This window comes from Alligator mississippiensis, chromosome 13, assembly GCF_030867095.1.
Source record: "Alligator mississippiensis isolate rAllMis1 chromosome 13, rAllMis1, whole genome shotgun sequence".
Classification (NCBI taxonomy): Eukaryota; Metazoa; Chordata; order Crocodylia; family Alligatoridae; genus Alligator; species Alligator mississippiensis.
In genome coordinates, this window is record NC_081836.1 from 4574284 (window position 1) to 4589323 (window position 15040).

Consider the following 15040-nt stretch of genomic DNA (forward strand, 5'->3'; position numbering starts at 1 on the left):
ATTGTGCGATGAACAAAAGGCCTCCTTTATCTACCTGGAGTCTGAATCATTGTGATCGTCAAGACCGTGCAAAAAATCCCTGGGCGAAAGACGATGCTGTCCGTGATACGTTCAGTAGCTAGGATGGTTGGGGTGCCACTGCTTTTTCCAGCCCGCTTAATAACCCTGCATTGCTCCCGCACCACCTTGGGGCTCCGTATCCTCGACACACAGACAAATCCCCCAAAAGAGACTCAGTCTGCCTGAGTCAGGAGGTGACATTACGTAAAGGGAAAGGTCTCTGCTGGACTCCGGAGTCCTTCCGGGGGAGGGAAAGCTTTAGAAAGCAAACGCCTGTCAGCTCCCGATCGCTGAGGCCTCGGCTAGGAAGGTGAGGGAGGAGGGGTAGGGGTAGGGGTAGGGGAGGTGAGCCGGGTTACGGGGCTGAGTCGGGAGGGGAGTCGCCGTTCTATACAATCCCCCCTTGTGTCATTCTGGAGAATGAATCCTTCGCATAATAGCTCACCAGGGCACTGGCAGGGGATAAAGGGCTCATTTTACCACTTGCCAGGCTCCAAATATTTTCAATTTGCCACTTTAATTGATGTCAATAAGGTTATGCTAAATTTGGAGGTTTCCAACATTTCTGCCGTCGAGCTCTGCGCTGGCCTCCCAAGGTGACCGGTGGTCCCCTGGTGAGCGGCCGGCACAAACACCGCAAGCTCGCGCTTCCCCCGCGACAGCTGACGGCTCCGCCGAGATGCGCTCAAAGCTCCTCTCCTTTCCCCCCCGGCCCCTTCCCGGTGCCCTAGTCCTCCAGACACTTTTCGGCACTTTGCTTTACAACCATGGGTAATCTCAATTTCAATAGGCCATTGCATCCGTGAATGCAGAATCAAGTCTCTGATTCCCAGCCCCACAAGCAAACTGGCTCTCTCCAGCCCGGTTCTGTTTGCCACGAGGACAAGGTCTCTTGTAGCAGGCATTTTCTTTGCAAAGTGAATAACCCATGTTCAGCTGTTTAAGGACCCGACATGGAAAGATCATGTTGTTGCATGCTGCACTACATTTACAACCAGGTATAACGTTGAGATGGGCTGAGCTAGGACCTCTACTCTGACCTAGCTGCATTTTAAAAGCAAGGGATGGATCATCTTCATTATCTCCCCATCCAGACTGGATCCAAAAGCAAAACTTATGACTCAGATCTAGTTCAGCTGGAAACCCAAAATGGCAGAAATCTTATAGGAACAGCTGGTTTTCCAGGATCTATGCCTCTCTGGAGGACACCTCAACAGGGGTGCTCCTTGTGTTTCTAGTGCCATCACACTCGAATCTTAGTCCTCAAGTCAGATTTTAAACTGAACTCCAGCCTCAAGCTAATCAAAAGCCAGCCCAAAACACCGGCTTCTTTGGCAAATAGCAATCATAATTATAGGGCAAATATCAATAATAATTATAGCACTATAACTACCTTGCCCTTTTATAGGGATTCTCCTGCAACAGTCCCCAAACTCTTCATAAATGTTAAAGGCTTCAGTCACAACCCCTTGTGACCTACATGAATATTATTATCCCATTTTGTCGATGGGGGACTTCAGGCCCCGAAAGGCTGAGTCACAGAGAGTCAGTGGAAGAGCTGGCAATAAAACCGAAAAAGCCAATTCTCAGATACCTGCGATGTACGGCTTGGAAAACAGTTTGCCTCACACTTACCTGCTAAGCCCTAAGTTGGTGTTTTTGTGTTTCCTTGGCACAAAGTAATGATAGCATCCCATAAAGCATTGTGGTGGAGACTGTTGTAAAAGGCAGCTCCTTGCGCCGAGTGGAGGCCTTGCATGGATCTCTCATGGATGTCCTGACTGTAATGTAGACATGAAAAAGAGGGGAAAAAACAAATATTGTATTTGTTTAAAATCACTAATCTCCCAGTGTTACACCTGCATGCGAGGAGGAAGCGTTGGCTAAGTGAACTGACCGGGAAGCTGGTGTCCCCACCACTGACCATATATACCTAAGCACACCGTTGACGTTGGGCAAATGGTGGTAACAAGATCATTTCGGCCATCACTTTCAAAAGCAACTGCTAATCTTGGGTTCCCTGTTCACAGCCTTTCAAGCATCCACTCTTCAGTGCAGCAGCACTGCCATGAGTTGCAGGTAGTGCTCCACACCTGGATAAATTAAGCGCCATGTCTTGGGCATCAAAAAATCAAAGTATATCACGTCCGAAAATGTTGCTCTCAGCTCCCCATGTCTCAGTCACCCCAGTATAAAGTGGGACTCAAGCTACTGACCAGCCTGACAAGGAGGTTGTGGGAGGATTTGTTCATGAAAGTGAAGGCAGTGCTTTGAAGATGTCAAATTTTGCCGGTGCTAAGCATTGGTGATGATGATTCTTCACCCATAATCTGCTGAAGAGTTAGTTGCCTTAGTTATGGGAATCTGACCCATCTCTGCTACCCAGCCAGATGAGGATACTGTGAGCTGGAGTTGAACTGATGCTCAAGGGCCTGAATCAAAGCTCAGTGACAGCCAAGTGGAGTCTGTCCTTTGACATTTTGGTGCCCAAGACACCAGGTGGGAGGTGACGGTTCTCCTATAAAATGGCTCGATCGCATTTTATACACCGTGTATTTCAGTTTGATAGATAGCAATTGTTCACTTTGCCAGTGCTTCTGCCAGGTGGGCTTCCATCGCATGCCAGTATTCGGTGCTTGGAACATTTCAGTCATAGATGCAATGTCCAGATGTGATCATCCAGTCCAACCTTCCTCATAACACAGACCCTCCTGCATGCTTCTCGCTAGTTTAATCCTTCCTCAAGCATGTGTTGCAAGGGCACAGCAAGTGTTCCCAGTTTGTTTCCTACTGGAGCTATATCTATGGCACTGGTATTACCTGTCTCTCCAGTTGGCAGGGTCAGGAAAGAAAGACCTAGGATGATGGGCCAGACCTGTCCTCCCTCTTCCTACTGGTTATAATGAGGCCTACAGGACCTCACATGGCCACGGCCTGTGCTGTACGTATGGTTTGGTGGTGAGGCATCATCCCCATGGTCTTCACTCTGGCACCATTGGCCGGACTTTAAAGTCACTGGATACACCGGCTCTCACCAGGGCACCCCAGGTTAAGCCTGGGTGTATCAGAGCGTGTCCTATCCATGGGCCTATTGACATGCTTTCCCCTTTGCTTCTCCAGGTGATGAGTATCCTGAGCAACCCCAGTGGGGTCCCTCCACAGCCCCAAGCTGACTTCTCCATCTCCCCCCTCCACGGTGGCTTAGACAGCACCAACTCTATCTCCGCCAGCTGCAGCCAGCGGAGTGACTCCATCAAGTCTGTGGACAGCCTCCCCACCTCGCAGTCCTACTGCCCTCCCACCTACAGCACCACCAGTTACAGCGTGGACCCAGTAGCTGGCTACCAGTACGGCCAGTACGGACAAAGTGAGTACCATTTGCACTGGAGAGTCAGCATGGCGGGGAGGAAGGGTAGCAAAGCCAGCAATTATACAGAGGGTTGGCTCTGCTCTCTGGATGGAGACAGAGACTCATTCCCTAGGGACAAACCCCTGTCCTCTATCGAGCTCTGCACAGGGTCCTTCACTCACTCGCTGTCTATTTGAAAAGTTTGAATTTAATGTTTTAAACAAATATTATGGAGGAAAGACAGACCCCACCAGGGGCCCTTTGGTTTCCTCATCTCCAGTTCTTTGATCCCGAACGGCCCCAGCATCACGCGCCCAGGACGTGGGGGCCATTTCCCAGGGAAAAGACAGTTGGACGTGACTCCCTTCAGGGCCCATCAGTGCCACCCTTCAATCATTTACTCCCTCCCAGGCCCTCCATAATGAGGGCTCTGTCCTGAGACTATGCTAAGCAAGGGACTGAGCTTGGCTATGCAGTCAGGACCCCACCAGCCCACCCTCTGAACAAATATTTATGGTGGATTTAAGCCCACCATTGATGATTCATTAGAGGAAAACGCACAGGTCCACCACTGCCAAAACCACCCCATCCACCAAAGTCACAAGCAAATCCAGCTCAGCCCTTATCCTGCTGCCAGCATCAGAGCACAGCCTGTTGATGTAGGCCTGCTTCATCACATTGCTCACTATGGCTCAAGATTAAGAGAGCGGGGGATCTCCCCTACCCTGGGGGTTTTCAGGAGGAGACTGGACAAGCACCTAGCTAGGGTCAGCGCGCTTTTCTGCCCAGGGCAGGGGGTCGGACTCGGTGACCTACGGAGGTCCCTTCCCACCCGAACATCTATGCATCTATGAAATGTGCTGAAGAGGTGTTTGAGGGGCGCGGGCCGAGGTAGGGGGACGCTAGCCGCTCTCCTGATTAGTACAAAGGGAAACGAGGAGGAAGGAGGTTAGCGCTGGAATCTATGACATGTTGCAAGAAGTGGGCAATGCTGCGGACTGGTTTGAAGTCTAGCAAAAACTTCGCCAGCCAGGTTTTGGCCCTAGAAAGCTTAGCAAGGCACCAGCACTGGACTCCACGCTCGGACAGTGATAAACCTTAGATCTGAGGCTAAACTCGATGGTGATTTTTTGAACTCCCAGAGCAGAGGATGGGAAGACGGCGCCAGTCTCTGCAACCAAGTCAAACTAGGGCATTGTGACCCCCTCTAGGCTGGCAGCTGAGAGTGGCACGGAGTCATGAGCCTGTCTGCTTTGCTGCCTGAGCCAGAGCTGGCATCTGTCCATTGACTTCAGCAAGGGGTTTGGATCAGCCCCAAAAGGCAGTGGTTGGGAGGGTCTGTTTCTCGTCTAGGATGGCTGGGTCACAAAAACACTAGAGACCCTGGCAAAGGGCTCACCTGCCGGTGTTAAACTAATAATCAGCGTGGTGTTGTGAGAGAGTGACCCGCGGAGGGTTAAAGGTGCATCCTCTTCCTCCTCCAGCTCTCCAGCTCGCCCATGGCTTGTCCTCAGTGACCTTTCCTTCCATTCGACTGTGGCTTTTTATTCCTCCCTCCGTCACAGCCCTTTAATGTCTTTAACTTCTACGGCTAAATGAGAACCGGCTGTGGCGGCAGACGGGATCAATAGCAGCTTTCCCCCGCCCCTCCTTTTTTTGTTTTTAGGGAGCTTGATCTGTGACCCCCTGACCTTCCCCTCGCTTCTGGATGTGAGGCTGGACACACGTGCTATTGATAAAAATCTTAAACAAATTCCAATACCATGTATTTCCAATAAAGATCCCCTTGGGCGGGACGTTAGTCACACCCCATGTGTGTAAGAGGAGAAAAAAAAAAAAACGAGGAAGGGGAAATAAAATAAAATAAAATAACATAGAATAGAATACAATCAAGTTAATCCAATAGACTAAAATAGAAAGGAGGAGGGAAGGGAAGCGATCTCAAAATGAAATGCCAGGGATCCTTCTTCAGGGCGCTCTCTGTTCATGCAATGGCCCAGATCCCTTTCTATTCTTATACTTGTCTCCCTTCTTTGTTTCTGTCCCATGCCTCCCTCTTTGCCGCCAAGCCTTAGACTTTCATCCAGTTTCAAAGTCCAGTTTTGAGCTCACGGCTCAGTTGGCAGCGGGAACACTTGCCAGTTTATTTCAGTCAGGATCCGGGCTCCCCAACGCTCTGTGCCCAGAAGCGAATCGTGTGCGATTGGCAGAGTTAGACCAGATGTGCCACGCTCCCCTGAGGCACTCAGTCACACAGGAGCCCTTCCTGCTGCCGAGGTGAAGGTAGGTGAGAAGATTTGCACACGCGCACGCCACCTCGGCTGCTCCTCTCCTTTGCTGAGCATCGCAGTCGCTCCCTCCCCGGGAAAAACAGCCTTTTAGCTAAGCCCGGCCCTTTGGCGAGCGACCCTCCTCCCTTTCGGTGGGAGGCTGAAAAGCAAACGCTGCCCAAATCATCATCCTCTCTGTGAAGATGGGATGCATTTAAAATGGCAAAGCCCCTCTGGAATTATGCAGACAGGACCTATATACATAGGGCCTGATAAAGAGCTCATTCGCTTCAAGTCGCATACTCATAGGGACTGTGTCTATCTATGTAAGAGATGCTGAACACCTGCTACTCCTATGCGAGTCAATGAGGGATGGGAGTGCTCAGCATCTCTGAGCATGGGGCAGGCTGGCCTACACACACCCACCCCTATATGCCTTATGCTACTTTTTGTTTTGGGTCCTCCTCTCTATTAAACCGGCAACATGCAATTTTGATTTCTAGCAAGGCATGATGCGGTGCCAGCCAATGCTCCCAGTGGCACAGAAGAGAATTGTTGAGGGGGGTTTCAGCCCCTTTTTTTTCCTTCCCCTTGTAATAATGTCACTACATTTCTATCACTAAGTGATGCCCAGAGCAGGATGAGCAATTTCTGTCCAGGCTTCAGAACCGACTAATCCCCAAGAAGAATTAATTTTCCTAGATCACCCTCCTCTCTCTCTCTCTCTCCCTTCTCGAGTACATGTCTACATCTGTGCCTTGCAAAATGACAATGTGCATATGGTGTGCACCCGGATACACACACATCCGTACACACACCATTGCTAACCACCTGTGCTATGGAGACCGTATCAGGAATACATTTGCTTTGCTAGTCCAGCCTAAATGTATCCCTAGAGCAGGGGTGGGCAAAGTGCGGCCCGTGGGCCGGATGTGGCCCACCAGGCCATTCTATCTGGCTCACGGGGCCCCTAAAAAATTTAGAAAATTAATCTTTATCTGCCCCAGGATGCCTGTCACGTGGCCCTTGATGGCTTGCCAAAATTCAGTAAGCAGCCCTCCACCCAAAATAATTGCCCGCCCCTGCCCTAGAGACTATTAAGGGGATTGTATAATGTGGTTGTCTATGATGGCCAGAGACAGGACTCAGTGCCCCAAGAGGTTCCTGCCAGTCCTATGTCAGTATGACATATAACAGTCAAAATAGTATATAATATGAGTGTGTACATCTATACTATAATAGTATAGACCGTTCCCTGTGGCTGCAGGGGACAGGACGAGAAACAGCAGTCTTAAATTGCAACAAGGGAAAAATAGATTGGATATTAGAAAGATCTTCCTAAGCATGAGGGTGGTTAAACCGTATAGGTATAATGACCTAGACAGGTTGTGGGATCTCCATCTGTGGAAGTACCGCATTTCAGAGGAGATTAGACAAACACTTGCTGGAGATGGTTGAGACATGGAGGATCCTGTCTCAAGCAGGGCGTTGAACTAGATGAACCCCTTTGATCCCTATGATTGGTACACACCTACATCATCCGTTTGTACAACCACGTAGAACAAAAAACCTTATGACGAGGCAATAGGATTTTCATTCTTCCTGGGACTTCCACACGCCTCCATCCACCCGCCAAAGCATCGCGCCTAGTTCCCAATCTGCCGTCCTGTGTGACTGCAGCGCCAAGAAGCCACCTGCGACTGATTTCCCTAAGAGGGATCAGCACTGCCCTTCCTCCCTGAAGGTAACTTTACCCCGCGCCAGGTCCGTTTGCCTCTCACGTGCAGTGAGGCACGAAAGCTCACACGTAGAGGCAGCGCAGCCTGCTCTGTCCCAGCCGGTGTGGAGCAGGGGTGCCAGATTAATGCGGTCCTTACAGTTCCCAGAGGCCGGAGCCGTGCTAATGATGCCGGTGATGGAACGCAGAAGCGTGAAAGGAATTCTAATAGATATGACAACTCTAATAAGAATTTGTGTCTGGAAGGGACCCCCTTGGGGGCAGGCGTCTGACAAGACGTTGATGGCTGAAATTTGTTTACTCATTGGCACCGATTGTACGTCTCCTGCCAGCTCCTTATTAATCTAATTTGAGACATTATAGCTAGCGAGAGGGAGAGACTTTGACTGAAGCTTTGCTAATGAGCAATGTCACCATCCTGCCCCATCCCTCTTCCCCGCTCAGACCAGGGGGCACTCAGCTGAGCTGGGACTTGGTGGCAAATTGGGACTCGGGGTCCTTGGTTTACCACGGGACTCGCTGCCGCGTCTCCCGAGATGACCACAATGGGTGCAGCCCTCTCCTAGGAAGGGAGGAAGGAGGCAGGGAGTGAGACCGAAACGTATCGGTTTTGGGTGTACGGGTCAGGCTCTGACCTCTCTCGCACTGGTGTCGCTTCGTCGGACCCAGTGGAGTTAAGCTACAGCCATGTAACCCAGATCAGGAGCTGGGCCTGTGGCTGGGAGGTCACCCAGGGGAGTTGAGGACACGAGGAATGACCATCTCTGTGCTCATCCTGCAACTGTCCCCACCGAGGTCCTGTCCACGCTCCATCTCCTGGCAACTCCCCCAAAGCCTAGGTTTGCTATGAGAAGGGGAGTTCGTGTGTTTTCCAGATATTTAGGAAAGATTCATGCCTCTGTAGCAATAGGCATAGAGAGATCTCAGGAGGCAACATGTGCACTTCACTCCCATTATAATAGACCTTTGTCCGTCTGTGCACCCAACCCTTGACTATCTGTGACTCTCCCTACGGTAGGGTGGCTGCCATCTCCATGTGCAACTCCTCTTTGCTACCGTGGGAACTTTATCTAGACGTGAAACACTGCATTTCCCCCAAATCCCAACTCTCACGCTGTCCTTTTTTTTTTTTCTCTCCCTCTCTTTTTCCACTCCACCCTCCCAGCTGCCGTCGACTATTTGGCCAAGAACGTGAGCCTGTCTACACAGCGTAGGATGAAGCTGGGAGAACATTCAGCTGTGCTGGGCCTCCTACCGGTAGAGACAGGCCAGGCTTACTGAAGAGTCCACCTGTGCCAACAAACCACTCCAGCAACCTGGTACCACCGGAGAAAACACCACCACCAGCCTTCCAGGGATCCACATGTACCCGGACCCCTCTCCTTCCCAGTCCCCCCTACCAACTCAAGCTGCAAAGGAGACGGGAAAGAGGGGGATGGCTCTCCACATATCCAACGCTTTACTGAGTACTCTTCGAAGAGGCCAATCCAGCCTCTTCAACCATGCCTCCTTCTGTGGCCAGAGACAACGGGTTGGGTGCATTTATGAATCCTGATGTTCATGCCCTCCCTCCAACCCCCTTGGCCAGCTTGGCATACTGCCCATGCTTAAGGACTTTCCATTGATCTAGGTAGTTGGCATAGTCAACACTGATTTTTTTTTCTCCTTTGTAAAATACTTTTTTCTTTTCTTTTTTTTTTTCTCTCTCTTTTTTTTTTTTCCTTTTTGCTGTTGTAAATTGGTGAACATTGTATAGGAAGGAATAACCAAGCTGATTGCAAAAGGTGATGTGATTCAGGACCACAAAAGACCTTTGGACCAAATAGAAGATCGTATCGGAAAAAAAAAAAGTTAAAGGAACAGCAGACCTCCCTGCCCCCTCCCGCTCTGGTGGGTTCCCCTGGCAGGGAGGCAGCTAAGCAGGGGCAGGACTGGATGGATATTTTAATTCCTTCCAGCCTAGGACCTACGGAAAGTGTAAATGTAAATCGCTGAGCAGGGGATTGGAGCAGTTGGGGCCAGGCTCAGTTTTCCTCTTAGGGACCAAGTTCAATCTGATTGCCGCTGAAAACCATTTGCAGCAAAGAGCAGCAGGAGGCTCGGTAGCAATTGTTGGCCTGTGTGTGCATGCGGAAGGCAGGCGTGGGACAGTCTTTAGGATGGGTGAGAAATGAAAAAGGCCCTTCTTTCACTCTGCAACTGGTGGCATGGGAGAGGGGCTGGGTGTGCCAGCAAAGCCGTGAGAAGACTCATTGTACTACTCGAAGGCAGCTGTGATGACATGGTTCTTGTTAGGAGCAGCACACAAACCGGAGTCCACACACTGCACCGGGGAGGCAGAAGGCAATAGGTATGGCCAGGCCAGAATAGTTTAACCACAAGCATAAGGAGAAGGGGGCATAACCCCTCACAATGATACATCCCTCCGTACAGTACTAGACAGCGAGGGAAGCACCTTGTGCTCTTCTCCATGGATGTCTTTATTCTCCAGCCTACCAGGATAAACACTTGCCTCTTACCACCTCCCCGTACTCTTCTTTCTCCCCTGTCATCTGATCCTTTGGGCTCCTAGGCCTTTTCCTTTGTAACTCCATGTTTTATATGTTGGAAGTGAAATCTCTCACGGCCCAGGTATTGTTTTCCGCTGCCCATCTACAGAAGCCAAAACTCATCATGATGCACCTATCTGGTGCTCAGATAAAGTTGCTTAGGAATGACAGGGTCCTTATAAGCCATGAACCATGAGGGGCTTCTACAGTTTACCTCTAAGTTGTGGTAAGGACCCTCGTGCACCCGGAGGAAATACTTCAGTAGGTCCCTAATCGTTTTGACTTGTTCCATCCTCGTACTCCTTTGAACGGCTTCCACCAAGAACACGCCTCCTTTGTACTGATCATCCCGGAAAGGATAAGGAAAGCCGTCACAACAGCAACCCACCCTGTCGCTGCCATTTAAATGATTCAGAGATTTCGTGCCAGCCAGTAACCAGCTTAGAAGGTCCAAAGTTGGCAGCAGATGCTGCGTGGGGTCACTCCTATAGAAACCTCTGGTGTCTGCTACAGTCTTAGCTTTGGTGGGGCTGGGAAGGTGCCTGCCTCCCCGCTCCCAGATCGCTAACGAGGAGGATTTCTTTTATGCCTCCTTCAGCTGCTTAATCATAGTTGGTCTGGTCGGAAGGGACCTGAGCAGATCATCAAGTCCGACCCCCTGCCGTGGGCAGGAATGAATGCTGGGATCATATGACCCTAGCTAGGTGATTATCTAGCCCCCTTCTTCTTTCCTCCATTCTCCTCAAACCATCAGACCTGACTTGTGTTTCATGTAGTCTCTTCTGAAAGGCTTCAGGCTCTCTCTGTTGCCTTGTTGTGGCTCACAGCTTACCAAGACCCACAAAGTTGCCAATTGCCACGGACCACATGAAGAAGAAGTTGTCAAGTCTTGGACAAAAGCATCTGCTTGTTTCCTACGTTGCACCACGTTCTATCAGACACCAACCGTGGCCTTCATTCAGCCCACACCGACTAGTATAAAATGACGAGTCTCGTTCTGAATTCCCAAAGGCATCTCGAAAAGACCAGAGTGATCGAACTCTCTGACACACGCACATACACACCGCTGCTCCGGTCTCCAGGACGTTGGCAAGTGCATCCTTACGCTGTTCTCCAGGGCTTAACCCTGAAAACCTGAATCCCTCCTTTACGGGTCCAGCTGTGCAAGAGATACAGCTGTGACTCCAGACTCTCCTCTCCGGCTGGGAAGATGTCCCGAGACCACAAAACGTACGGGGGCCAGTACTAGACATTGCATTCCACAATTTCATTCCAAGGGCAACCTTACAGCACGCGGAGCTGGAGACATAGAGGAGGGCAAGCACGGTGATTTCCTAGATGTTCTCGGAGAGCGGAGATGTGACCGACAAGCTGCGTTGCCTGGTACCAGCACGATGAGGAGTCATGGGATAGACTCATAGAAAAGTAGGTCGGGGAGGGATCTAGTCCAGCGGAGGCCACTGTAACAGCCCTGCCTTTCTTCCAGCCACATCCACACTTGAGAACCCAGGACATGCCTGGACACTCAAAAGGAAAGACAAAGTGCTTACACGACTGACAAACACCCATGGCAGCAGGGACTGAAATACCTGTTGCAATTTGTTCCGGCACCTCAAGGTTACCTGGCCGTTTTGAACAGACAGGAGTAAATCCGGCTTAAGCAACAGAATACACCCTGTTCGGGATGATTTTACCGCACGTCTTAGTGTCATTCATTAACTGAAGGCCAAGTGAGAACAACCAGTTCTGTTTCCACCTAGAAAGCCACAGCCTGGTGCCTCCCATGGCTATTAGGAAACAGAAAACGTCAGTCCCATGCACACCGAGAGGCCACACACAATCCCAGGTGATGCCCCATGCCCTCAAACCATTTTGGACCAAACTCGTTTCTCAAACCTGCGGCTTGATCAAGCAGAAGAAAAGCAGCTTGCAACAGGGAAGACTCGACTGCTGCTGATCTCGCCCTCTTTTCCCTGCTTATTTTTTTTCATATTCTTGCATGTGCATAAATACACACACACCCCGCTCCCAGTCTGCAAACCGGTCCTTAACGGTGCACAGCAGGTTTTATCGGTGAGTATGTTGTTCGTAGACAACTTTGGTTGAGCTGGGAGCCAGAGCACAGGACCCTAAGATATAAAGTCTTAAAAAAAAGAGGGAGTACAGTAGAAACCGATTTGCCAATTACCTTCACCAGAAAGTCCATGAACCTCTGGGCCACGGCTGTAAATAGAGTTCTTAGAGGAATAATGAAAAAAATGCCCTATACTAGCTAAGATAGCTATTCTCTGACCCTCTCCCTGAGGTCGCACTTATGTACATTAGTTGGGAATTTGGTCATGTGCTGTATGTTTATAGGAAGTTGACATTTTTTTTTATACTAAAAACACAGTGAGTGCCGTGCTAGTTAAAAAAAAAAAAAAAAATGGGGCGAACTGTAGAAATTTGCATATCGTGTGTTTTCAAAATACATTCCAGCATCTTTGGGGTGGGATGGGTTTTGTTTCGGGGTTTCTTGGGTTTGTTTTATTGGATTTGATTTTTTTGGAAGAAAAAAAAAAAAAACCTACAAAAAACAAGGTACATTCACGTATGGAAGTCAAAGGAACTTTTTTTTTTTTTTCGTTTTGGTTTCTGGATTGCCAACCTCAGTTCTACTGAAAAGAGACAAACTCGGGGGGCGGGGGGGAGCAAAATGGAGGAAGATGCCCTAAGGGAGAAGTGAGACAGAGCGTGGAACCGCAGCGCTTGGCAATGGGCAGGTGTTGGACGGCAGGACCCTGGAGAACATGTGGTTGGATGCACGTGATGCAGACTGAACGGGAACCGAGCACTCATTCCAGTCCCGGGGACCTGGGGACACCTGGGGATGCAGAATATCCCGCCCTATCTTTAAATAAATTCATGGACACACTCCACAGATGTTCTCGCAGGTTGACGTTTTCCATGCCTGTGAATGAGAACTGACATCCTTGGGGGGGAAGGAAAAATATAAGAATAATACTAAGGAAAAGACTTGCTCTATCTCCCCACCCACCCGCCAGCGCCATTCCAAGACCGCCCTGGACATCCTCTCACCACGTCCTGTAGCTCAGCCGATCGGCTCCTGCCGCTCAGAGACTTTGTGTATTTAATGCTTCTAACCCGTCATCCCTAACACCTCCATATACCCACCTGGGGAATATCTACATAGCACTATAGAACATTCCTTATTCCTAGTAACTGCGGATATGTTGCTTCTGTGTTTGACTCATAGCCATTTTGCTCCATGTGTATGCCTGTGCGCGTGTATGTGTGTGTGTGCGTGCGTGTGTGTGCGTGCGCATGCGTGCGCGCGCGCGTGTGTGTGTATATATATAATCACACCATAATTTATTCAGCTATATGGAGTAGTAGAGTAGAAAGAGAAACTGGTATTTGCTTTAACTACCTGCTGCCTGTAGGTGTCTCTCTGTAACTCAGGCATAACTGTTATACATTAAAAGAAAAAGAATTAAACGTGTCTTTGGAGGAATTATTGGTGGAGTTCACCTGGCAATGTTTCGTCGTTGTCAGGGGTACAAAGCATCGGGTCCAGCCCCGCTGCACATGTGGAGCATGGGATTTGGTCCAACACAGGAGTCATCTGAAAGCCACACAAAGATCCCAAGACTGATCTGTCTTAAAAATTCTGGGTTTAATTCCCCATTTACACCAGAGGGAAGCCAGCATAGCCCTGGTGAAGTCAGTACAACTGTCGCAGCATAACCCTGGTCTAAGGTGAAAAAAAGAAATACCTAATTTACTCGAACCACTTGCACTAAAAAGGCTGAGACGGACATTTTCACAAACAGCCACTGTTTTCATGGGGCTGACAACCATGCATTTACCGGTACTTAGCCTCTGCTAGCAAAAATGCTGCTCAGGGCAAAAGACACTCGGCTACCACAGCAAAGCATACGGAGTAAGAGCTGGCAGAGAGAAGAAACTTAACTAGCACTTGTCAAAACCTTTTCTCCACATTGCTTGCATGGAAAATGGCCTTTTTTGGTGCCTAGCAATATTTTGCCAAAATTCTTCTTTTTTTTTTTTTAATCAAAAAACCCCCAAATTTTGGCTTTCGTGTTTTTACTAGTCATGAAAACCCTGGAAAATTCAAGGCAAAACGTGAACAGCCAGCTCTAGGCATAGCCCATTGTTTTGGGTAACGAAAAATAATGAGTCAGTAGGGCAAGGAAGCAGGTGGGTTGAACAAAAGCCACCGTTTTAGTTGCAGGGCCACTCAAGAAGTCGGTTTTGCCAAATAGTAACGTGCAAAATCAACAGGGCTGGGGAAACTTCCAAGAGGGAATCACAAATGGTGGAGTAAATGACTCGCGGGTTGGAAAGAGAGCTATTCGTCTCTCGATGCCAGACAGTCGAGAAGGGTCAAATGTCATTGCACCGGTGGCTCCCCCTGTACAAACGGTCAATCACATTCTGCATGTACTGCCCAATATCCACATCACAGGCCTGCCACAGCAACAGGCATCCATGGTGGTCTTGGAAGGGAGGGTAACTTGTAAACCGGTGCAGAAGAAACAGCTTCTCATTCCCAGAGGAGCTCCCATGTGCAAAAGAGCGAGACACTTTGACAGGCCACGTCCCACGTTGCACTTCTTTTTTGCCCAACGGGGCAGAGTTAAAACTCTGTGGTCGTGGTGTGTGAAACAGCATCTTTAATTATGCATTCCCTTGTATTCATCAGCATGTGGTTCATCTTCCTGTTGCGATACCCAACAATGTTCTTGGGGATAGGTGAGGAGACCTCCATTGAGCATCCCCTGATTTTTCTGATGTCTGAGATCTGAGCTGTCCAATTCCACAAGGGTACCAGGAACAGAAAGCCCTGCTGTGCAGGAGAGCTCTTCTTCAGCCCACCTCATTTAAAGCAAAACTGCAAACTTCCTAGATTTAAGCAACATGCCAGTGTCCAAGGGGGTCTCAGCAGGGTGAGCATCACCTGGTGTTTGCGTTGTCCAACATGTCTTCACAGATACCACGGTGAAGAGTGCTCCATAACAGCGTGTGCTGTGTCTTCACTGGGGCCTCCCCA

General features: G+C 49.5%; 1 protein-coding gene across 3 annotated transcripts in view; it reads left to right on the top strand.

The window, feature by feature from the left end:
- The window catches only part of PAX7 (paired box 7), a 134758-nt gene extending 121294 nt beyond the window's left edge, over positions 1-13464 (top strand). For all 3 annotated transcript variants that reach the window (XM_059716313.1, XM_059716315.1, XM_059716314.1), the window contains exons 8-9: positions 3181-3427; positions 8583-13464. In XM_059716313.1, coding sequence (XP_059572296.1) covers positions 3181-3427; positions 8583-8698 — 363 coding nt within the window. In that variant the 3' untranslated portion in view covers positions 8699-13464. The remainder of the gene's footprint in view (positions 1-3180; positions 3428-8582) is intronic.
- Positions 13465-15040: the final 1576 nt, after the last annotated feature.